Below are 19734 nucleotides of genomic sequence, written 5' to 3' on the forward strand. Positions count from 1 at the left end.
CTCTGGACCACATTCTGAGAACCATTGGTTTAGACAAATTTGGATCAATAGGCTAAGGATCCGGGTAGTTATGTCTAACAACGCCATCCACTGGAGGAAGATGCTAGGCAACTCTCTCTCATGTGAAGTTATTCAAGATAGAGTAAAAACCTCTATTGGGTACCCCATAAGGGATTCATTTTTTGGTGGGTGGGTAATTAGACTGATACATTTTATACAGTTCTTTCCAATTCCATTAACCGATGATCTTACAGTTGAGTAACTGGGCCTCTTGCCTGACCTGAATGACTGTGTGTGACATCAGAATTGGATGAAGAATCTCTAAGAGCCCCAGATGTTCTGCCCTGCCTTCACTTAGAGTGAAGGAGCCATGATGGGGTTTTGAGGCTGGCCTATGTCTGAGCAGCTTAGGGCAAGAGGGTCTTCCAAGCACACCCTCCCACACTCTGAGAGCTCATGGGAGGGTCCAAGGTGCTGAGAACACTTTCAGGGATGATGGTGAGGAAGAGAGGGGCAGAGAAATGGGTAGGGTTTGAGATTAGATGGGAGCTGGGCACATCTATGTGGATCAGTAAGACAGAGTGCAAATATGGGGAACATGAAGGCGAATGAAGAAGCAGCAGCAACGCTCAGAGTTAAAGAACTGGAGGGAGGTAAGGGTAGAACACAGGGAATGACGGGATATACATTTGGCAGAGAGGTCAGGCAGTGAAAAATAGAGATTGGGTAAAATGCCTCATTGCTAGTCCTCTCCCCACACCATGTCTGATTCACGTGGCGTACTTGGATATGTGGTACCGTGGATGTATCCAGAGGCCATAAGAGTTGCACAGGCTGCTTGTGGGGGAAACCTTGAGGGGCATCTGAGGTGACAGACTTTTCTCTTTGACACTCCTAGAGCCAACAGAGCAAAGAGGTGTTTTCTCAGAGTTAAAATATAATCGTGTGTCCTCGAACTCTGGTGACGCAGAATTGAGCTGCAGAGGCCAAGCGTGAGTGTGAGGGAAGATCCACACGCACAAGCGCGCAGTACTGCAGAGCAGAGCCCTAAGGTGCAGGGGTGGTGAGGGGCGGGCACTTACCCAGGCTGACATCTGCTCCCACAGGCTTCTGGAAGGCAGCCCCCGCAGAATCCGGCCTTTGGATACCTGAAGGGGTTACACAGGGTCAGCCGATGTATACACAGCCAGCACCCTTCTCAGATTTCCCCCTGATGAAAAAATGACCCTAGTTCACATTTCCCTTGGAAGTCGGCTGAGGTTTTGGTGCTTGACTCTACTTTTGGGAGTTTCAGAGGAGGCAGAAATCCTGGGGGAGGGGACAAGCAGAGAGTGCCCCCATGTCTCCTGAACAATCCCACGGGCCTGCTGAGGCCCAAGATGGCCTTGGAGTCCTTGTCCTGCCCAAAATTCTGATTCCTACAATCTTTTGTCCAGGATTGCAGCATGTATGTTGGCAAAGGTGCAAATGTCAAGTTCATGAAAGCTGCTTGCCGTGACTCAGGGACCTTGGGGTCCCTGATCTGATCCTATAATCCCTAGCAATCTTTTAACATGTAGAGGGCAGACACGTGTCCGCTAGTAGGAGGAAGACCTGAACACCTCTCTTTTGTGGGTCCCTGCCTTGGATCCTGCCTCTGTGGCCTCAAAGGGGATGAGATAGCGCCGTTAATCCTGACAGCTCAAGGGCCAGGCCCTGATCAGACGTTTGTGGAAAGCATCTAACTTCCTCAGCTGTTGCCCTAATCACTGCAAGCCTCAACAGTGTTGGAAAGCGCAGCATTTGCTGTGTCCCCAGTTCTTGACCAAACCGTGAAGGAAACACAGAGGTGAAGAAAGGTGGACCAGAGGTGCCACCCCGCAGAGGCATGTGAGAATGTGCATGTCCTAGAAGTGCCAAAGCAAAGTCACCGCTGCCCTTCCCAGGAATTGATAAAAATTTCCCTCTCTTTTACCCTGGTTCCTCAAGCGTAAACCCCGGAGGGTACCCCTTTCAGTCTGTAAAGGGCCTGGTTACTGAATCCTTAGGACTTTCTGTTGCCGCCTCCACGAAATCCCCTCAAGGGAATGGAGATTGGGTAAAAGGTGTTGCTTATTCAATGGACTTTCCCTACAAGTCGGGGCCCTGAGCTGTGTCTTCCGTTGCCCTCACTGGTTTAATGCTCTCTGTCCAAGTGTAAATCAAATGGTAGCAATTTGGAAAATATGAATCCCATGGAAACAAGTTTGAGTTTCCTCAGGGGCTGGCGAGGGAGTTTAGGTTCTTACCTGGGTTGGCACCGGGGCTGTTTTGGCCGCTTGCGTAGCTGGTGGTGGACCAGAGATCTGTAATCACATTTGACTGATCAGAGCATGAGTTTAAATGTAACTCATTCTTTCCATGATCCAACCAAGCATGACATTACCAAGGTCAGATCCAAGGTAAGGCCTGTCCTTGGGCAGTCTGAACCTGCCCTGGAAGAGGCGTTGCAATGGGCTGTGGTGGGGAGGATTTAACAATGCACTGAGTGAGTCCAGATAATAATACCCCTGTATTTCGCAATTGTCAAAGTATCTTTCACAAGAATGCCACATTTCTGTTCACTTCATTATCACAATAATTCTCCTCAGCTGTGCCACTGGTAGGAAGGTTAAAGTAACCCCTCAATAGAAATGTCACTTAACATTTAGCAGTTTGCTTAAACTGCATTCACATGGTATAGATGCAAATAACATCAGCTTTTAGGAACCTCTGGAGGTGCACACTGGGTTATCCCTAATTACTCTCTGAAAGAGTTGAGCACTTCAACATTCATTATGTATTGGGCAATTTCTTTGAAGCAGTTTCACAAAGGAGGAGGGCGGAATTCAAATGCAAAGAAGGCCCTGTAAAAGCCAGCCCAGGGCAAGACCCAAGTGTCCTGGACAGGAGATAAGAGGTCGTGGAAGGAGACCAGTTTCTCTTCGAACTGGGTCCATTCGCTTGTGACTCCTTTTGTCTTTCCTCCAATTATTTGAGACAACCTTAATGCAGTTTTATTTTCTAACTATGAAATAACACAAGCTCATCATAAAAAAGTCCATGTACTAGGTGTAGTAGGAAATTGTTTTTTATCCTGTATCTAGCAGTTACTGGTACACGATTTTGGAAGGTAAAGATGCATTCCTTTTCTATGCACGTGTTCTCAAACACAACACACAATTACACAAATGAGGTTGGCACCCGTGCTGTTTTGTAGCCTGCTTCTTGGAACTATCTGCCATAGGCTAGTTTTCTTATGTGGGTGAAGTGCATGGAGTCGTCAACAAGATTTTAATAGCTGTGTAGCAAATTCTTTAACTATTCTTCTAATGATGGGTAATTAAATCATCTCCATTTATTTTTCTATTATGCATAACATCTGTATCCGTGCTCCTTTTCACTCTTGGTTGATAATTACCTTAGGGGGCATTCCCATAGGTGTTGCATCTCCACATTCTTATCCAAACTGTGTATTAGTAATTTCCAACATGAATTGGTGCAAAATGGCATCTTGTTGTTTAATTTGCACTTAGTTAATTCTCAGTGAATTTGAATGTTTCTTTTTTGATATGCATATGTATTGGCCACTTGGGAGTCTTCTACTGTGGCTTGCCTGATTATGACCTTCCCTCATTTTTCTTTTCTTTGAGTGCTTACCTTTTTCTTAATATTTGCAAGACTGAATTTTATGAAAAATATTTTCCAGACACCTTAAGGAAAATAAACTTTCACGGGTGAGAAAAATGCTGTTGAGAAGTGAAATCGCACATGACATTGTACTTGCAGCAGTGGATGCTGGTCTCTCTTCCTGGCCCCAGTTCCACGGCTTCCTCGCCCTTAGCTTCCCTTGGTCAGAGGGAGAAGTAAAAGATGAATGAGCACAGGCATCGTCATACCTTCCCACTAGGCGGCGTTCTTCCATCTCTTGTCTACCCAGGCTTATGGGCACATTTAATGATAGGTAGCCGAGGCAACCATGGCACTTCTTGCAATGAACTTGATAGGAAAACAATGCTGGGTGCAGCCACTCCTTCTGCTATGCCCAAGATAGAGCCAGCTCATCCCAGATCTAGGCCTGGGGGGATTTTACATTTTTCCAGAATTCTTTCCTGGGGATCTGGCTCTTTAGGCTCCTCCTCGGGGCCTGGGGTGCAGCTCTGTGGCTGCCTGACTTATGGGGGTGCCAGCATCACCCTGGCCTTGGCCTTGGCCTCTTCTAGAAGGAGCAGCCTTGCTCCTGCCTCTGTGAGAAGTCTCCATTGCCCTTGTTCTTAGGTCCCTTACTTCTATCCTTGACTCATTCTTTTCTGTCTTGTGTGGTTTGCCATTCATGGATCGGTTAAAGGCCCCTAGTGTGTCCAGTCTACCTCCCTCGGAGTCCTTCCCTCTGCATCCGCTCCTCTTCCTGGCTGGAGAGGGCCCCTGTTGTCTTTCTGCTACCAATCTCTTTTGGGGTGTCTCCAAGTTCCTGTGTCCTGTGTGAGAAGCAGCTCTTCACTCACTGTAGGACAAAGATGACTCATTGATCTCAAACACGGAGAGCTCCTGCTGGGTGTCCCAGGCCAAGGTGACCTGCAGGGCTCCTGGTGGGAGGTATTTGCTGACGGAGCCCTTGATCCTAGAACAGTGCCTGACACATAGTAGGCATTCAGTACATATTTGTTGAATGAATAAGCGAACAGATTTTGCTTGACTGTCCTGTCCACAACTGCTTTTAGAATCTTACGACTGCCATCAAATATGTAACACAGAGACCTCGTAATAATTGCAATCATAGCAACTCACTTGTCCATCAGCAGTACGAGGAAACGTCTCATAATTGGCAGAATGTTTTCAGCTCACTTGAAGAAAAAAAGGAGCTATCTGAGTGCTAACTATTATTTCATTTAGTTGGGCTACAATATTAGAGGAAATATCTGTATTCAGCTGTTAAGGTAGGCAGTCATGAAAGTAGAAGCAGCAGAGTAGGGGCAGTTGGGGGAAATAGCAAGTTCTGTTCATGGGGTTTCTTTGTTCATTGGGGTTTCTTTCAGGGAAGGAAAATGTTCCGAAATCCATTGTGGTGATGGCCACACAAGGCTATGGATATACAAAAACCCATTGAATTGTATGTTTTCGTGGACAAATTGTTTAGTTATATGAAAAATATCTCAACTGTCTCAAAAACATCAAAACTGTCCTCAAAAGAAGATGTAAGTATTTCAGCATCAATCTTCACTTCTTTTCATGCCTACAGAAAATCCTCTGTGTAGGCAACACAATTTGGCTCTTTCCTCGGCAGGGTGTGTTTCACAGAGCGCTTGTGTTGCGGATCTGTCTAGCACTCTCTGGTCAGCTTGCAGGCGGGTGCTGGACAAGGATGAAGAAGCAACACTGATGGACCAGGAGGCTGTGGCTCAAAGCCCCTACACCCAAGCCAGGAATAATGAAGCTTTGCCAGCTTGGAAGCCACTACTTCAAGTTTCTTGAGGTTTTCCACAGCACGGTCCAACTTGCAATAGGATTTCCAAGCTCCCAGTGTAGCCAAATAAATATGCCACATATTTAATTGTAAGTGTTATGTAAGGATTGACGTGCCGTAAGACACCAGGAGCAAACGGCGCCTCCGATACTCAAACCTCTTCAAAGGAATCAAGGGGCCTAAAGTCAGAAGGCTGAGACTGACAATGGGACCACTGTCCGCCTTTGCCACGGGTGTCCTTCCTCGCTGTTTCTCTGTCGCCATCAGGTCTTGTGTGCCTCTGTTAACATCAGCCTGCATTGAACATGACCAGGGTGCTGGGGAAGTGTTTGATGTATTTCAACTTCCAGAGATGATTTCTATAATGTTCTTGTTTTGGAATTTTCTATTGTGGATTTCCAAGAGTCATCCATAAAATGGAATAATAATCATCACCCTATTTCACAGAGTTGTTGGGAAGATTTAAAAAACAAAATGGTGCATGCAGTGGGCCTGGTCCACGTGGTCATGCACCGTGTGCGCTCTGTTACTGGTTACTAATCGCAGGAGAAGCGGGCAGGCTGGCACTCTGCGACCTTGCCACTGCAAGGTTAAGATGCACTCCCCTGGCCTTGAGCATTGGTTGATGGCAGAGAAGTGCAAGGGGAGCCAAGTTGCTGGAGTTCAGCTCTGTTCCTTCTCAGCTGTGTGACCTGGGGATGGTTTCCTCACCAATACAACAGAGTATATATATATATATATATATTTTTTTTTTTTTTGACAGGCAGAGTGGACAGTGAGAGAGACAGAGAGAAGGGTCTTCCTTTTGCTGTTGGTTCACCCTCCAATGGCTGCCACGGCTGGCGCCCTGCAGCCGGCGCACCGCGCTGATCCGATGGCAGGAGCCAGGAGCCAGGTGCTTTTCCTGGTCTCCCATGGGGTGCAGGGCCCAAGCACTTGGGCCATCCTCCACTGCCTTCCTGGGCCACAACAGAGAGCTGGCCTGGAAGAGGGGCAACTGGGACAGAATCCGGTGCCCCGACCGGGACTAGAACCCGGTGTGCCAGCGCCGCTAGGTGGAGGATTAGCCTAGTGAGCCGCGGCGCCGGCAAACAACAGAATATTCAGACTAGAAGTAATGGATCTACTTCACCCACTTCTTGTGAAGGATCCACTGGGCTAATATTTTTAAGGTGCTTAGAAAGGCACTGAGTACATTGAAATGCCATCTAGTAAATCAAAAGACAATAGAAAGGTAGCCGGACTCCCCAGGGAAAGGTGGAAAGGCCAAGCTACATGGCAGCAATGATTGGAAGTCGGAGGTGAGGCCAAAGAGAACAAGCCCTGAAAACTTCCCCAGGACAAAGTGGCACCAGGTGGGAAACTTTCAGTACAAAATTGCTGGGACAATTATGGTGCCCCAGCTGCAGAATTTCCTGCCCCCCTTGCCAGAAAAATCTTTGAAATGAGATAGGCGCTTATTAGCCCAGAAGGGTGTCGATTGAAGCCTAGGTAGAAACCTGAGAGTGGGTTATTTGATGTGCTCTGGAGGCCCTGTTTGTTATGGTGCCAAGATTAATTCCATAAACTGGCTTTGATAAAACCTAAAACAGGATTTAAAGAAGTGGCTAAAAGTGATTAGACAAAAAAAATCAGAAAAGGAACCAAAATTTTAGCCCTCTGAATTTTCCTAAAGGAATTCTTTTGGTTTGGTTTGTTTCTAATATTTGAAGACTTCCAGGTACCTACAATTTGTCACTTAAAACAACAAGGGAATGCAAAGCCCAGCGGTGTTTACAGAGGAACCCACTGTCCTTTCCACCAGCCTTTTGGAACAGTGGGTGTTCTGCAATGGGAAAGTTACACATAGCATCCCACCTTCGATGCATGGGATCTATACCATTCCTTGGATCTAGAGGACGACGACACGCCCCGGCCCTGGTCCCAGAAATTCCCACTCACTCTGCAGTGGAGATGGGCACAACATGTAGGCGTTCAGACAGAGTGGTGACTCTAAACCCTCATCTGTATGCTTCTAGCACTCAGTAATGCGTTCCACCTACTGACCCGTCTCCCCGCTTCCGTGGCCCACCGGCCGTGGTCTCGGGCTGCTGGTGGCAGAGGCCTCAGATGGAGATGGCTTTGGCAAGGTGCTGTGGCTGTCCTCAGCTGCAGTGACTGCCAGGCCCTGTATGAGGGTGACTGGCTGTATGGTTGTCCCTGGAAGAAACGGCAAATAATAGGCTTTTGTAGTCTCACCTGTAAGAAAATAGAATTACATCAGGGCTTGCAGGCTCTTATGAGGCCAGAAAGCATAAATGTTTCCTGAACACGAGCTCTGGGCAAAGACCCATGCTGCTGCCAGGGAGGTGAAATTCAGATAAACAGCCCACAATTCCTGCCTAAAGGAATGTACAATCTCAGAGCAATTAATCAATAAACACAGCAAGATTAAATAATATTTAAATGACAATTCAGAAATTACAACTACACAAGACAGGGCATGATTAATTGCCAAATTAATTTGTCCTGCACCACAAGAAATGGTTTGTGACACGTTTTAATTTTTTTCTGTTTCAACTGGCAGCGGCCTGCAGAGGGAGACACTTTCAAAGTATCCAACGTGACTTTTTCTCAGAGAATGCATTCTAGATGGTCTGGTTTAGCATGGCTGGTGGCCAGTCATCTAACTCCTCTGGGTCCCAGTTTCCCAGTTTGTAGACAGGACTAAGTATGGTAAGAGTAATTTAGATTTTACTTTAAAAAAATTAATCTGAAAGGCATCAGGAGGGAGAGAGGGAGAGGGAGTGGGAGCCGGGATAGGGAGAGAATCTTCCGTCTGCTGGTTCACTCCCCAGATGGCTGCAACTCCCCAAGGGCTGGCCTAGCGCTGGCTGAAGCCAGGCGCCTGGAACTCGGCCCGGGGTCTCCCACATGGGTGACAGGGGCTCAAGTGCTTGTATTAGGTAGGAAGTGAGAAATTAGCCTCTGTGTGTGTGGGTGGCAGGGGGTGGGGTCTCAGGAAGGAAAGGTTTCTTCAGAGAGGAGTGTAACAGCCTCAGAAGCTCACCTTGGAAGCAGCCCAGTATTTGACCCCACCAAATCCTGCCCAGACCTCGATAACTTTACAGGTGGTCCCAGCCTTCACCCCAAGGAAAGCTCTCCAGGAAAATCCTCTCGTCTCAGCACCCAATTGGTTACCCAGCCTTCAAGGCCGGCATTACTCTCTGGCTGTGAAACCACCTTCCTGGGCCCCCTACCTTTTATAAGGGTGCTGTTGATTGCATTTTGGGCCTGCTCAGATAATCCAGTCCCATCTCCCCCGTGCAGGTCCAATGTCTGTAGGTTCCGGAGGTTAGGAGTGGGTGTCTTTGGGAAGGGAAGGTAGTGTTTAGCCCTACCCTTCACCCCCATGGCGTCCCTCTGCTTAGGGTTCGTGCATTTCTGGTTCCCAGGACAGCAGCCCTAGGGGGTAGCATCTGAGACGAGAAGGTAGCTCTCACTTCCTCTGACATCTGTAGCACCCTGAGAAACAGCGCCAGGACCATAGTCCTGGAGCAGCTATGCAGACCAACTTGTGGTGTGGAGTTCAGAGCCACAGCCCAGCACTGGTACCTGCTCATTTCCCCACCCCAACACTCTCACCTCCTGCATTGACTTAGGGCAGGTCAGTGAACAGGGACCCTGGAATCGGGTTGGAATCCAGCCATTCGGGCTGCCCTTGCAGGCATTAGCTGGTCAAGGCAGGAGACCGATCTCTCATTCACTCTGCTGCTTGCTAAAAGTTTGTTCCCCTTAAATCTGCCTGCACACCGTGCCAGAGCACTAAAGAACTGGCAGTGAGCTCGGGTCTTTGCATCATCTTCCCCAGGCAATACCAAATCTGCCTGATTTATGACATTTCCATTACTTTGACGGGATTGGGCTTTTCTAACAAATCCTAGTGCAGTTCCTGAATGCTCCACAGTATTCATCTGATTCACTCTCTGGGAAATGCTAAGAGGCATTGCTGCCTCTCTTGGGAGATGGAGGCCCAGGTTTGACCTTCCTCATCTAGGGAAAAGCCATTTAACAGAATCGCTTGTACGCTTTAGGAAACAGGGCGTAATTATTAATTTGGAGAGAAATATATAAACATACTGATAGTACATTTTATTTTAAAAATTGCTAATTAAACCACAGTGTATTTTAAAAATAAAATTTACACTTGCAAGCAGTGAACATAGAAAAAAATCTTGCCTAACTATACCTCTTTCAATAAAGTGACAAACTTAAAAACATTGGGAAACGTAAATTATTGTTTTTCTCACAGCATTGTCTAATTGCAAGGCTTATGACTACCCCAGTTGCCTTTGGTGATATTGATTTGCTAGAGGAGAGGTTAAATATCTTGAGGGCAGTCTTTGTGTTAAGTGCTTAGAACACAGATGCTTTCCCACGCGGCCTAAATTCAACCAATATAGCCTTCTCTCTGGGCTTCTCTGGGCTTCCGTGACCTCTTGTTTGTCCCTGCTCTCCTTCAAGGGTTAGAAGTGCCTTGGAGAGGGGGCAGAGGGGACCAGTCTACCTACTCCAGCTGCTCCCAGTTCTTTCCTGAATATAATGCTCTTGATGTGATCCAAGGTGAATTCTTCATGGAACCTAGTTCTTTGTGAAGTTGAAGTTCATTTTGCAGCCACCTCTGGCTGGACTGGTCCAGGGAGGGGATTTAGCACACAGCCAAGGGAAGGAGGAGTTTCCTGTTGCTCTTGCTCAGTAGCCACTAATAAAGATAACACTTTCCCTTCTCTCCATGTGCCGCCTGGAATATGCCTGCCTGCCCAGGTGGTTTTTTTTTTTGTTTTTTTTTTTTTTTGTTTTTTTTTTTTTTTTGATCCGTTTCTACAAATCAGCCCTTACCTGTGTTGAGTTAGCTCTCAGCAGCTGAGACCCCCACTTGCCCCGTGACAGCCTTCTGCTCAGTGGCTGCTCAGTGCCTGGGGGAACAGCATCGAAGTGGCCAGCTGGGTCTGTCTCAGCGGGCGCCCAGGCTGCAGATCAAGGTGCTTCTGTTTTTCCAGTGGGAAAATTTTCGGAAAGAAGGTTGTTCTGCGTTTGGGGGTCCTCCTAACCTGATTTACCTGTTAACTCACATTCTTAGACTAGGACGAATTCTGTACCTACAAGCCGAGGCCTAGAGAATTGGCTGTCTTTGCTTCTCTCTCTCTCTCTCCTGCTTCCCTCAATTTCTATGGAAACTTATCACTTCAGGAAGAGTAGCAGCAAGGGGGCCACTCTTTGATGGTCTCACTGGCATCTCTCATTTAAATTGGTGAACCCTTACTCCGTAAGTGAGACTGTGACTTTTTTTTTTTTTTAAGATGTACTTATTTGAAAGGCAGAGTTACAGAGAGATAGAGATAGAGATAGAGAGAGAAAGAGAGATCTTTCACTTCCCAAATGGATGCAACAGCCAATGCTGGGCCAGGTCAAAACCAGGAGCCGGGAACTTCATCTGGATCTCCCACATGGGTGGCAGGGGCCCAAGTACATGGGCCATCTTCCGCTGCTTTTCCAAGGTGCATTAGCAGGGAGCTAGATTGGAAGTAGACAGCTGGGACAGGAACTGGCACCCATATGGGATGCTGGCATTGCAGGTGGCAGCTTTATGCTATGCCACAACACTGGACCCTGGCCTGTGACTTTAAAGAGAACAGTTCCTCTGTCTTGAAGTTGGGCAACACACCAAGTATCTCCTTTATGTCAATTATAGTCAGCTCAGGCTCCCACACACGGGAGGTGTTCAATAAATGGTGAATGAGTTTTTTGGGCTGTGACAACCACGGGTGATCCAGTACTAAGGAGCTGATAGTAACACCTGCTGACACTGTCATCAAAGGTTGAGATGGTTTGGTAAAAGCGACAAAAGACATCAGCAAGTTATGAATTTAAGTAGCAGTGGATGTGAGAAAAGTGCCCCCGCCCATGCACACTCCTGGATGTCAGTGGCTCAGGCATATGACACAAGTCCTTTTTGGGGGTAAATGTTGTTATATTGGGCCATGGAGCTTAGGATAGAGAAGTTCTCGCAATGATCTGTGTTGTGGAAGTCCCTGGAAGGGAACTGACCTTGTAATGTAAATCTCATTTGGTAGTGGTTTCTCTTCCCCAAACCCCTCTCCCCGTCTCACCTCAACCTCAGCTGCTTAGGTAAGAAAATCAGAGTTTGAGTTTTGTATGGGCCAATAGAACAGTGCCCCCGGGCACGTTTCTAAACTTCTCTAAGGGGCAGCTTTCTTATCTGCAAGAGGGGAAGACCTTGGCTCTGTGCCTCAGGGTGCTTGTAGCACAGGTGTCTGGCACCAATGAGAGATTGCCATGGTTATAGATTGTGTGGGAGTCTTCCTGTTACACAGACTCAGGCCAAAAGCTGACATCGGAAAGATCCCAAGGGCCCCCTTTCTAGATGAGAAGGAATGCCACTTAACTTGCCACACTGGGGCCATTCCTGCAGAACCAGCACAACTATCCAAAACAAAACAAAACAAAAAACCCCTCCTTGCCCAAGGCTGGTTGGTGTGCAGAAGGAATGGAAGAAGATGGGGTGGATTGCCAGCCCTCTTTGGGGGAGCTCAGTGTTGAGGGCAGGAGGACATTCCTTCTGCTCCCTTGTGCTTTGTTCTTCCTAAGTGAAGAGAAGTTGCTCATCAAGACCGCAGGGGCCGGCAAGAGGGGGAAATAGGCGTCTCATTGCCACTGGCCTTTCTGTGTCGCAGAGTCCACGGATGTCCCCTCTTGCCCTGCAGGAGCAGAGTTTGGGGAGGGGGAAATTCTGGTAGCAGGGGATGCTTGCTATGTGGACGGTTGCTTGTTTTCTTTTGTCATTTGAAAGGCAGAGAGGAAGAGAAAGAAAGAGACAGCAAAGAGAGAGATTGAGATCTTCCATCCTTTGGCTCACTCCCCAAATGGCTGCAATGGCTGGGGCTGGGCCATGGTGAAGCCAGGAGCCAGGAACTCCATCTGGGTCTCTCCCACGTGTAGCAGTGGTCAAGCACTTGGGCCATCTTCCACCGCCTTCCTAGGTGCTTTAGCAAGGAGCTGTATCAGAAGCGGAGCAGCCAAGACTAACCAGCGCTCCAATATGGGATTCCAGCATTTCAAGTGGCAGCTTATACTGATGCACCAGTCCCTTTTTCACTTTTTTAGGTAGAAGGTGACTTGCTTGTGCACACTGTCCCTGTCCTGTGGCTGTCTGAAGGGAGAGGGGCAACTGGAATGACTCAAGCCTGTAGGCTTTGTCGCTCCCCGTCTTCGTGGAGGAACGACACAGGATCCTGCGTTGTTCTTTTGTCTGCTCGGCCCTCCCCGGGTTTGCTGCTGGTTCTTCCCGGGTTGGCTACTATCCCTTCCACCTCCGTGGAAGGGCGGTTCCCCCTGGCCACTTTCCCCACTTCCGCAGGGGAGCGGCACACCGCCGGCCGGCTCTCTCGGGGGCTGCACAGGTGTTCCCCTTAGATGTTCCCCTTAGATGTTCCTGGTGCATGTTGTCTCTCTCCTCCTTTATAGTCCTCCTCCGCCAATCCTAACTCGGCTGCCCACACGCCGAGTACGCTGCTCTCCTCCAATCAGGAGTAGGTCCTACAGTTTATTGGCTGAACTGGAGGCAGCTGTGTAGAAGCTGCTTTCTCCTCTCCCAGTGCCATATTGTGGGAGAGCAGATGCATAGAATAAGTCTTAATTCCAGTAACTTAGTCTAGTCCGAGTTGCTCCCCACAGGCTTAGGATAGGATGAGGTGAGATGCAAGAGGAGATGCCCTCACCCCATCTCAGTTCTCAGACCCCACGGAGGGCCACAGAGAACTCCAGATGTTCCCATGGCTCTGTGGGAAGGGGCTGCTAGACCCAGGGTGGGGACACAGATTTCTGCCCAACAAGAAGCATCTAGGATGAAAGCCAAAGACCATCGCCTTAGTCAAGATGGCCACACGGGAAAGCACCCGGAAATCACCATCCTAGCAGAGGCTGCTGGGCCGGAGGAACGCACAGCTAATGAGGACAGATGACGCCCCAGGGACGGTGCAGGAAGCACCACCACACCGCCGGCTTGTGGTGGCGGAGGCGAATAGCTATGTCCTTGCAATTAGTATTGCTTTAAAAGGCTTTTTTTTATTAAAAATTTTTAACTGGTAAAGAAAACTATACCTATTTATGGGGTACTATGTGATGTCTTGCTACGTGTATACATTATGTGATGTCCCATCAGGGTAGATGGATCTCCTCAAATATTTATCATTTCTCTATGTTGAAAACATTCAAAATTCTTCTAGATTTTTTTTCAATACACAGTACATTATTGTGATCTGCAGCCACACCTCTTGTGCAGTAGAACACCAGAACTTTTTTCTCCCAACTCCACTCGTTGCTACTCATTAATCAGCTTCTCCCCGTCCCTCTCTTACTCCGTCCTCCCCACTACCTCTCTAGCCTCTAGCAACCACCATTCTCCTCTCTCACAACTTCTCTAAGATCAACTTTCTAAGATTCTACATGTGAGATCATCCAGGACTTATTTTTCTGTACCTGGCTTATTTCACTTAGCGTAATGACTCCTAGCTCCATCCATGTTATTGCAAATTACAGGAATTCATCCTTTTATGGCTGAATAGTATCCCTCTGTGTCTATGTTACACATTTTGTTTTTCCATTCATCTGTTGATATATATTGGGTTGTTTCCATTCCTTGGTTACTGTGAATAGTGTTGCAATTAACATGGGACTGTAGATGTCTCTTTGGCAAACTGACTTCACTTCCTTTGGAGATAAACCCAGAAGTGGGATTTCTGCATCATACAGTAATTCTATTTTTAATGTTTTTAGGAACCTCCATACTGTTTTCCATAATGTCTTATTAATTCACAGTCCCATTGAGAAATTCAAGGGTTCCTCCAGCCCTTGTTGTCTTTTGTCTTTTTGATAATAACCAATCTAACTGGAGTGAGTTGATATTTTATTGTTGCTTTGATTTGCATTTCCCTGGTGATCAGTGATGTTGAACATTTTTTATGTACCCATTGCTCATTCATATGTCTTTCTTTGAAAAATGTCTATTTAAGTCTGTTGTGCATTTTGAATTTTTTTTTTTTTTTTTGCCGTTAAGTAATTTGAGTTCCTTATATGTTCTGGTAATCTGTTGTTTTATGTATAGCTTGAAAATATTTTCTCCTGTTCTGTAGGTTGTCTCTTCACTCTGTTGATTGCTTCCTTTGCTGATGGAAGCTCTTTAATTTATGACATCCCATTTGTCTATTTTTGCTTTTGTTTTCTGTGCATTTGGGGAGTCTGAGCCAAAAATTCTTGTCCATTCCAATGTCCTTGTCTATTTCCTCCATTATCTTCAATTAGCTTCATAGTTTTTGGTGTTACATTTAGGTCTTTTTTTTAAAAAAAAGGTACATTTTTAAAAGGCAATATTTAGGTTTTTTAAATCTATTTTGAGCTCATTTGTGCAGATAGAGAAGGTAGGAGGAGGGGTCTACTTTCATTCTTCTGCATGTGGATAACTAATTTTCCCAACACCATTTATTGAAGAGACTGTCCTTTTACCAATATGTATTTTTAGTAGCTTTGTCAAAGACCAGCTGACTGTAGATTTTTTTGTTTCTAGCACTTGTGTTCTGTTCCATTGTTATGTGTATCTATTTTTTTTGCCAATATCATGCTATTTTAATTAACATAGCTTTGTAGTATTTTTAAACTTGGGTAATGTAATGCCTTCTACTTTCTTCTTTTTCCTCAAGATCCCTTTGGCTATTCAGGGTTTATATTCTTGCAATTAAGCAAACAGGTCTGGATCAAGTGATTGATTATAAAGTCAATAAAGATATAGTTAGGATAGTAACAAGAAGCGTTCCCTATTTGTAGGCCAAGGCTCCTAAATATAGGACTCTATATGAGCCAATATTAGCATAACAAAAGTGAGGATAAAAATTTAGAGGGCGTTTCTGGAACTAAGCTGTCTAGGTCGGATTCTTGGTTCTATTACTTTCTCACTGCTTGGCGAGATACTTAATTTATCTGTACTGCATTTACTTCAACCCGTAAATTAGGCGTAAGAATAGAATATTCCAAGAGTAGTCTGGGATGATTAAAGGCAATGAACAACAGGTAAAGCACTTGAAACAGTGCCTGACTCACAGCAAACGCTCAATAAATGCTAGCTTCTATTGCTTTCTTACACTACATCCATCTTAAGTACATGAATAGTTTCTGGAAGCAAATGCAAAAGCCCATTACAAAGCTTCTCTTTGTGTGGAAAATCCACACACCCCAAAGACACAATAATGCATAGCACAATTATTGATTTAACCCAGCATCCTGCAAAAAGGTATTTTCTTGGCCCGAAAGCTACCTGTACACCATTTTGTGGCTCACATGGAAGCTGGGTCGGCGTAATCCTATAAACTGTGCATTTTGGGCCTGGGTGATTAGGATTAGCTTCTTGCTGTTATCACGTAAGCCACATCATTTCCTTTGCTTCCTTGCTTTCATACCTAAGTAGTTACAACCCTTTGCCTGCCAGTTGCCAGGGAACATTTCCAGAAAGAGTGTCATAGCATCTAAAGTAACAATACAGGAAAATTCAAGGCAACAGGCATTCAGAATGAAAATGACACAAACGGGAAACAATCTTAGAATTGTGAAGACAAAAAACAAAGCCTTCACTCCCGAGCCCCAGCCGCCTGGTGCCTTTGGTCTCCGTGCCTGTGTTGTTGGCCTCTGTTAAAACAGCACAGGAGTCAGCGGAGCTCGGCTGGCTCTGACGCTAATTTCCACATCATCTCCTAAAACACAACATTGCATGTTTGCGAACTCAGAAGGTTTAGATTAAATCACACGTGAACACTTGCCTGCTTTGACAGCTGGGCTTTTGGATGATAAATATGTAAGAGCCGATGGGAAGGTTACACCCTTTTGGGGTTTACTTTCTGGAAAAAAAAAAAAAAAGAGATTTATTTCTGTCGCTAAAGGTTTTAGATGGTTCTGTACTGATAAGTTGACTCTCTTCCAATTTATCTCTCTGAGGTTCTATAAAATCAGTCAGTTCCCCTCGCACTGAGTTGTTGATTACAATAAGAAAGTCCAGTGGCATTTCATTTTCCTGTTTGGTCCCTGCTTTATTAATATTAGAATGGAATCAATACAGTCTCCGTGATTCAGAGTTACTGAACGCTACTAACCCTTCTTTTGCCTGTGAGTGTGTGACATGTAAGCTAAGGCTTTCACACACGTGGCTTTGAATGATTGTAGCCGTGGGTGAACATAGCAACGTTATAGTTGCTCTCCTTTTAGATAACAGAGTGCTCTGGTCTCCGGCAGGGATGTGTGGACTTGGATGGCTCTCTCCCACGTTCACAAGGCCCCGTGGGAGTAGAGAAGTCTGAAAGCAGGTGAATACAGCTCAGCCTTGGAAGGAACCATTTGTTGTCCATCTAGAGACAGACGCTTCAGATGCCAGGCAAGGAGGAGGAAAATGACTATCAGGGAAACAGCGGAGGCATAAACAGGCAAGTGATCAGATTGTCAGGCTTGTGTAAGCAGGCACCTAGCCTCATAGGGCAGAAAATGGCCTGAGGAGGCCACTGCCACGCGGTGATGCCTGAAATTGTACTGTAGGAGCTTTGTTCCGCAGTTAAACTGAAAGCAATCAGTAGTAAGCACCCGAAAGGCAAGTGATTTTTCTGACTTGGTAACTGTTGAATGGCCAGGGCTGGCTCCGTGGCTCACTTGGCTAATCCTCCGCCTGCGGTGCCGGCATCCCATATGGGTGCGGGGTTCTAGTCCCAGTTGCTCCTCTTCCAGTGCAGCTCTCTGCTGTGGCCTGGGAGGGCAGTGGAGGATGGCCCAAGTGCTTGGGCCCTGCACCCACATGGGAGACCAGGAGGAAGCACCTGGCTCCTGGCTTCGGATCGGCACAGCACTGGCCATAGCAGCCATTTGGGGGGGGGGGTAGAAGGAAGACCTTTCTCTCTGTCTCTCTCTCTCACTATCTAACTCTGCCTGTCAAATAAAAAAAAATTAAAAAAAAAAAAGAATTCCCAGGGCCATAAGCAGTGTCTGGGATGTAGAAGGTGCTCAAGAAATATGTATTCAGAGAAGATATCTCTTAATGCCTGGGTCTCTGTTAAAATTCACACACCTCTGGAGGGTGCATCACTTATTATCTGATATGGTTGGCTCTCTGTGTCTGTGGGTTCTGCATCTCTGAATTCAACTAACTGCAGATGGAAAATATTTGGAAAAAATTGCACCTGTACTGAACATACACAGCTGTTATTGTCATTGCTTCCCGAAACAACACAGCATTGCCATTATTTACCTAGCACTTACACAGTAGTAGGCATTTCAAGTCATGTAGAGATGGTATGTGAGAGGATACGTGCAGGTCTTAGGCAGCCACAGCGCCAGTCCGTACAAGGGACTTGAGCATGAATGGATTTTGGTGACTGTAGGGGTCCTGAAACCAAGCCCTTCCAGATACCAAAGGAGGACTGAGTTCTCATAGTGATGAGAACATCTCAGTTCTCACCCAGAGGCAACAGGGCAATAGGACAGCCCCTGTGGTGGAGACAGTGAGGAGCAATGCGTGGTGACCCTAGAGGGTGGGACAGAATCGAGTGTGCAGTTTTGCACGACACCCTGTTAGCACAAGGGAGTGTAGGGCTGTGGCACCGACAGAACAGCAGGGTCCCAGGAAGGGCCTGGAAGGAGGAGGAAGAAAATCTCCGTTTCTGTTTCTATTGGACAGTGGGTGAGCTGCTGCAGTCTCCACCACTCTCATTTTTCCATTTCAAAGGTGTGCATGATGCTGTGGCCCTGCTCATCACGCTAAGTTGTAGGGTTCTAATGAGAAAGAAGTTGAAATGTTTAGGAAGCAGTGCGTATCTCCCTAGGGCTGTGAAAATTTATCCTGTATTACCTACAAACGCCACTCAGAGGAGGGACGAGGGAAAATACCTGGGCTCAAATTTGTGTGACTTCCCCTCATTAAGATCACCTGGGGAACAGAAGTTGGCATTTCCAAGTCTCCCGCCCTTGTCCAGGCCTGCTCTTAGGATAGACAATGTCCCAGGCTCTTTCAGACCCCATGAGAGCCCTGCAGCTGTGGGCTGCAATTTATCAGCAGGAAGTGACGTAGAGATCTCCTCCCCCTCTATTTATCAGACTCCTCATGTCTACAACCCTACGGTTCTTTCTGTTGCTATTCAGAAGGAAAAGGAGCGTGCACTCAGTTTTCTGAGAAGTGCATCAGACAACAAACAGAGTATTAGGGGGTCCCTCGCTGACCTCTTGAATTTGTGGATTGTCCAAAGACCATGCTGGCCAAAGGTGCACGTAGTCCTCCCCACTGCCATCCCCTGCCCTGCAACCTGCCACAGTGAATTAATGAAAGAAGCACAGTGGTCTGTAAAAATTAGAGAAGAAAGCCCAGAGAAAGGTCATGGAGGAAAGGGCCAGTGCTGTGGTGCAGCGCCAGCATCCCATATGGGCGCCGGTTCTAGTTCCAGCTGCTCCTCTTCCAATCCAGCTCTCTGCTGTGGCCTGGGAAATCAGTAGAAGATGGCCCAAGTCCTTGGGCCCCTGTACCCACATGGGAGACTCGGAAGAAGTTCCTGGCTCCTGGCTTCGGATCAGCTCAGCTCCGGCCCTTGCGGACAATTGGGTAGTGAACCAATGGATGGAAGACCTCTCTCTCTCTCTCTGCAACTCTGTCTTTCAAATAAATAAAATAAAAATTTAGAAAAAAGTTTGCTTACATACAAATTCAAAATGAGGTAAAGAATGGATGAACAGAAGGCTGGGGTCAGCCATCCAACAGAAAAAATAAAAATAAAAGAAAGGTCGTGGAGGCAACCGAGGCTTCAGAGGGGGCTCTGACACGATCAGTTAAGCACGCTGGTCGTGAGCTCGCTCCTTGACCCTGGTCAGTTGATGTTCGTGTACTCTCCTAACTCTTCCATCTGAAGAAGGCTTCCTACCTTGTTTATTACCATTGAACAATGTGTTTTTGGTTAAATTGTCATTACCTGGAATGAAGGGAGATGGAAGTTCAGATTGATTTTCACTTAAAAAACCCCAAACTGGAGTATAGTAGGTTAAGCCTCCACCTGCAGCTCTAGTTCGAGTCCTAGCTGCTCCACTTGCCATTCAGCTCTCTGCTTATAGCCTGGGAAAGCAGTGGAAAATGGCCCAGGTGCTTAGGCTCCTGCACCCATGTGAAAGACCCTGAAGAAACTTCTGGTTTCAGATCAGCCCAG

General features: G+C 46.7%; 1 protein-coding gene across 4 annotated transcripts in view; it reads right to left on the reverse strand.

Annotated features, from left to right (window-relative positions):
• Positions 1-19734, reverse strand: part of VIT (vitrin) — a 118990-nt gene that overhangs the window by 43090 nt on the left and 56166 nt on the right. Inside the window, exons 6-9 of one of the 4 annotated variants that reach the window (XM_008254543.5) lie at positions 16327-16404; positions 7508-7660; positions 2268-2324; positions 1083-1148 (exon numbers count right to left, since the gene is read on the reverse strand). In XM_008254543.5, the coding sequence (XP_008252765.3) occupies positions 1083-1148; positions 2268-2324; positions 7508-7660; positions 16327-16404 (354 nt within the window). Of the gene's footprint in view, positions 1-1082; positions 1149-2267; positions 2325-7507; positions 7700-16326; positions 16405-19734 lie in introns of all 4 variants that reach the window. The other 3 variants (XM_008254542.5, XM_008254544.5, XM_008254546.5) reach the window with 3 other exon arrangements.

Source organism: Oryctolagus cuniculus, chromosome 2, assembly GCF_051225735.1.
Source record: "Oryctolagus cuniculus isolate XC-2025 breed Fujian yellow rabbit chromosome 2, ASM5122573v1, whole genome shotgun sequence".
In the NCBI taxonomy this organism is placed as follows: Eukaryota; Metazoa; Chordata; class Mammalia; order Lagomorpha; family Leporidae; genus Oryctolagus; species Oryctolagus cuniculus.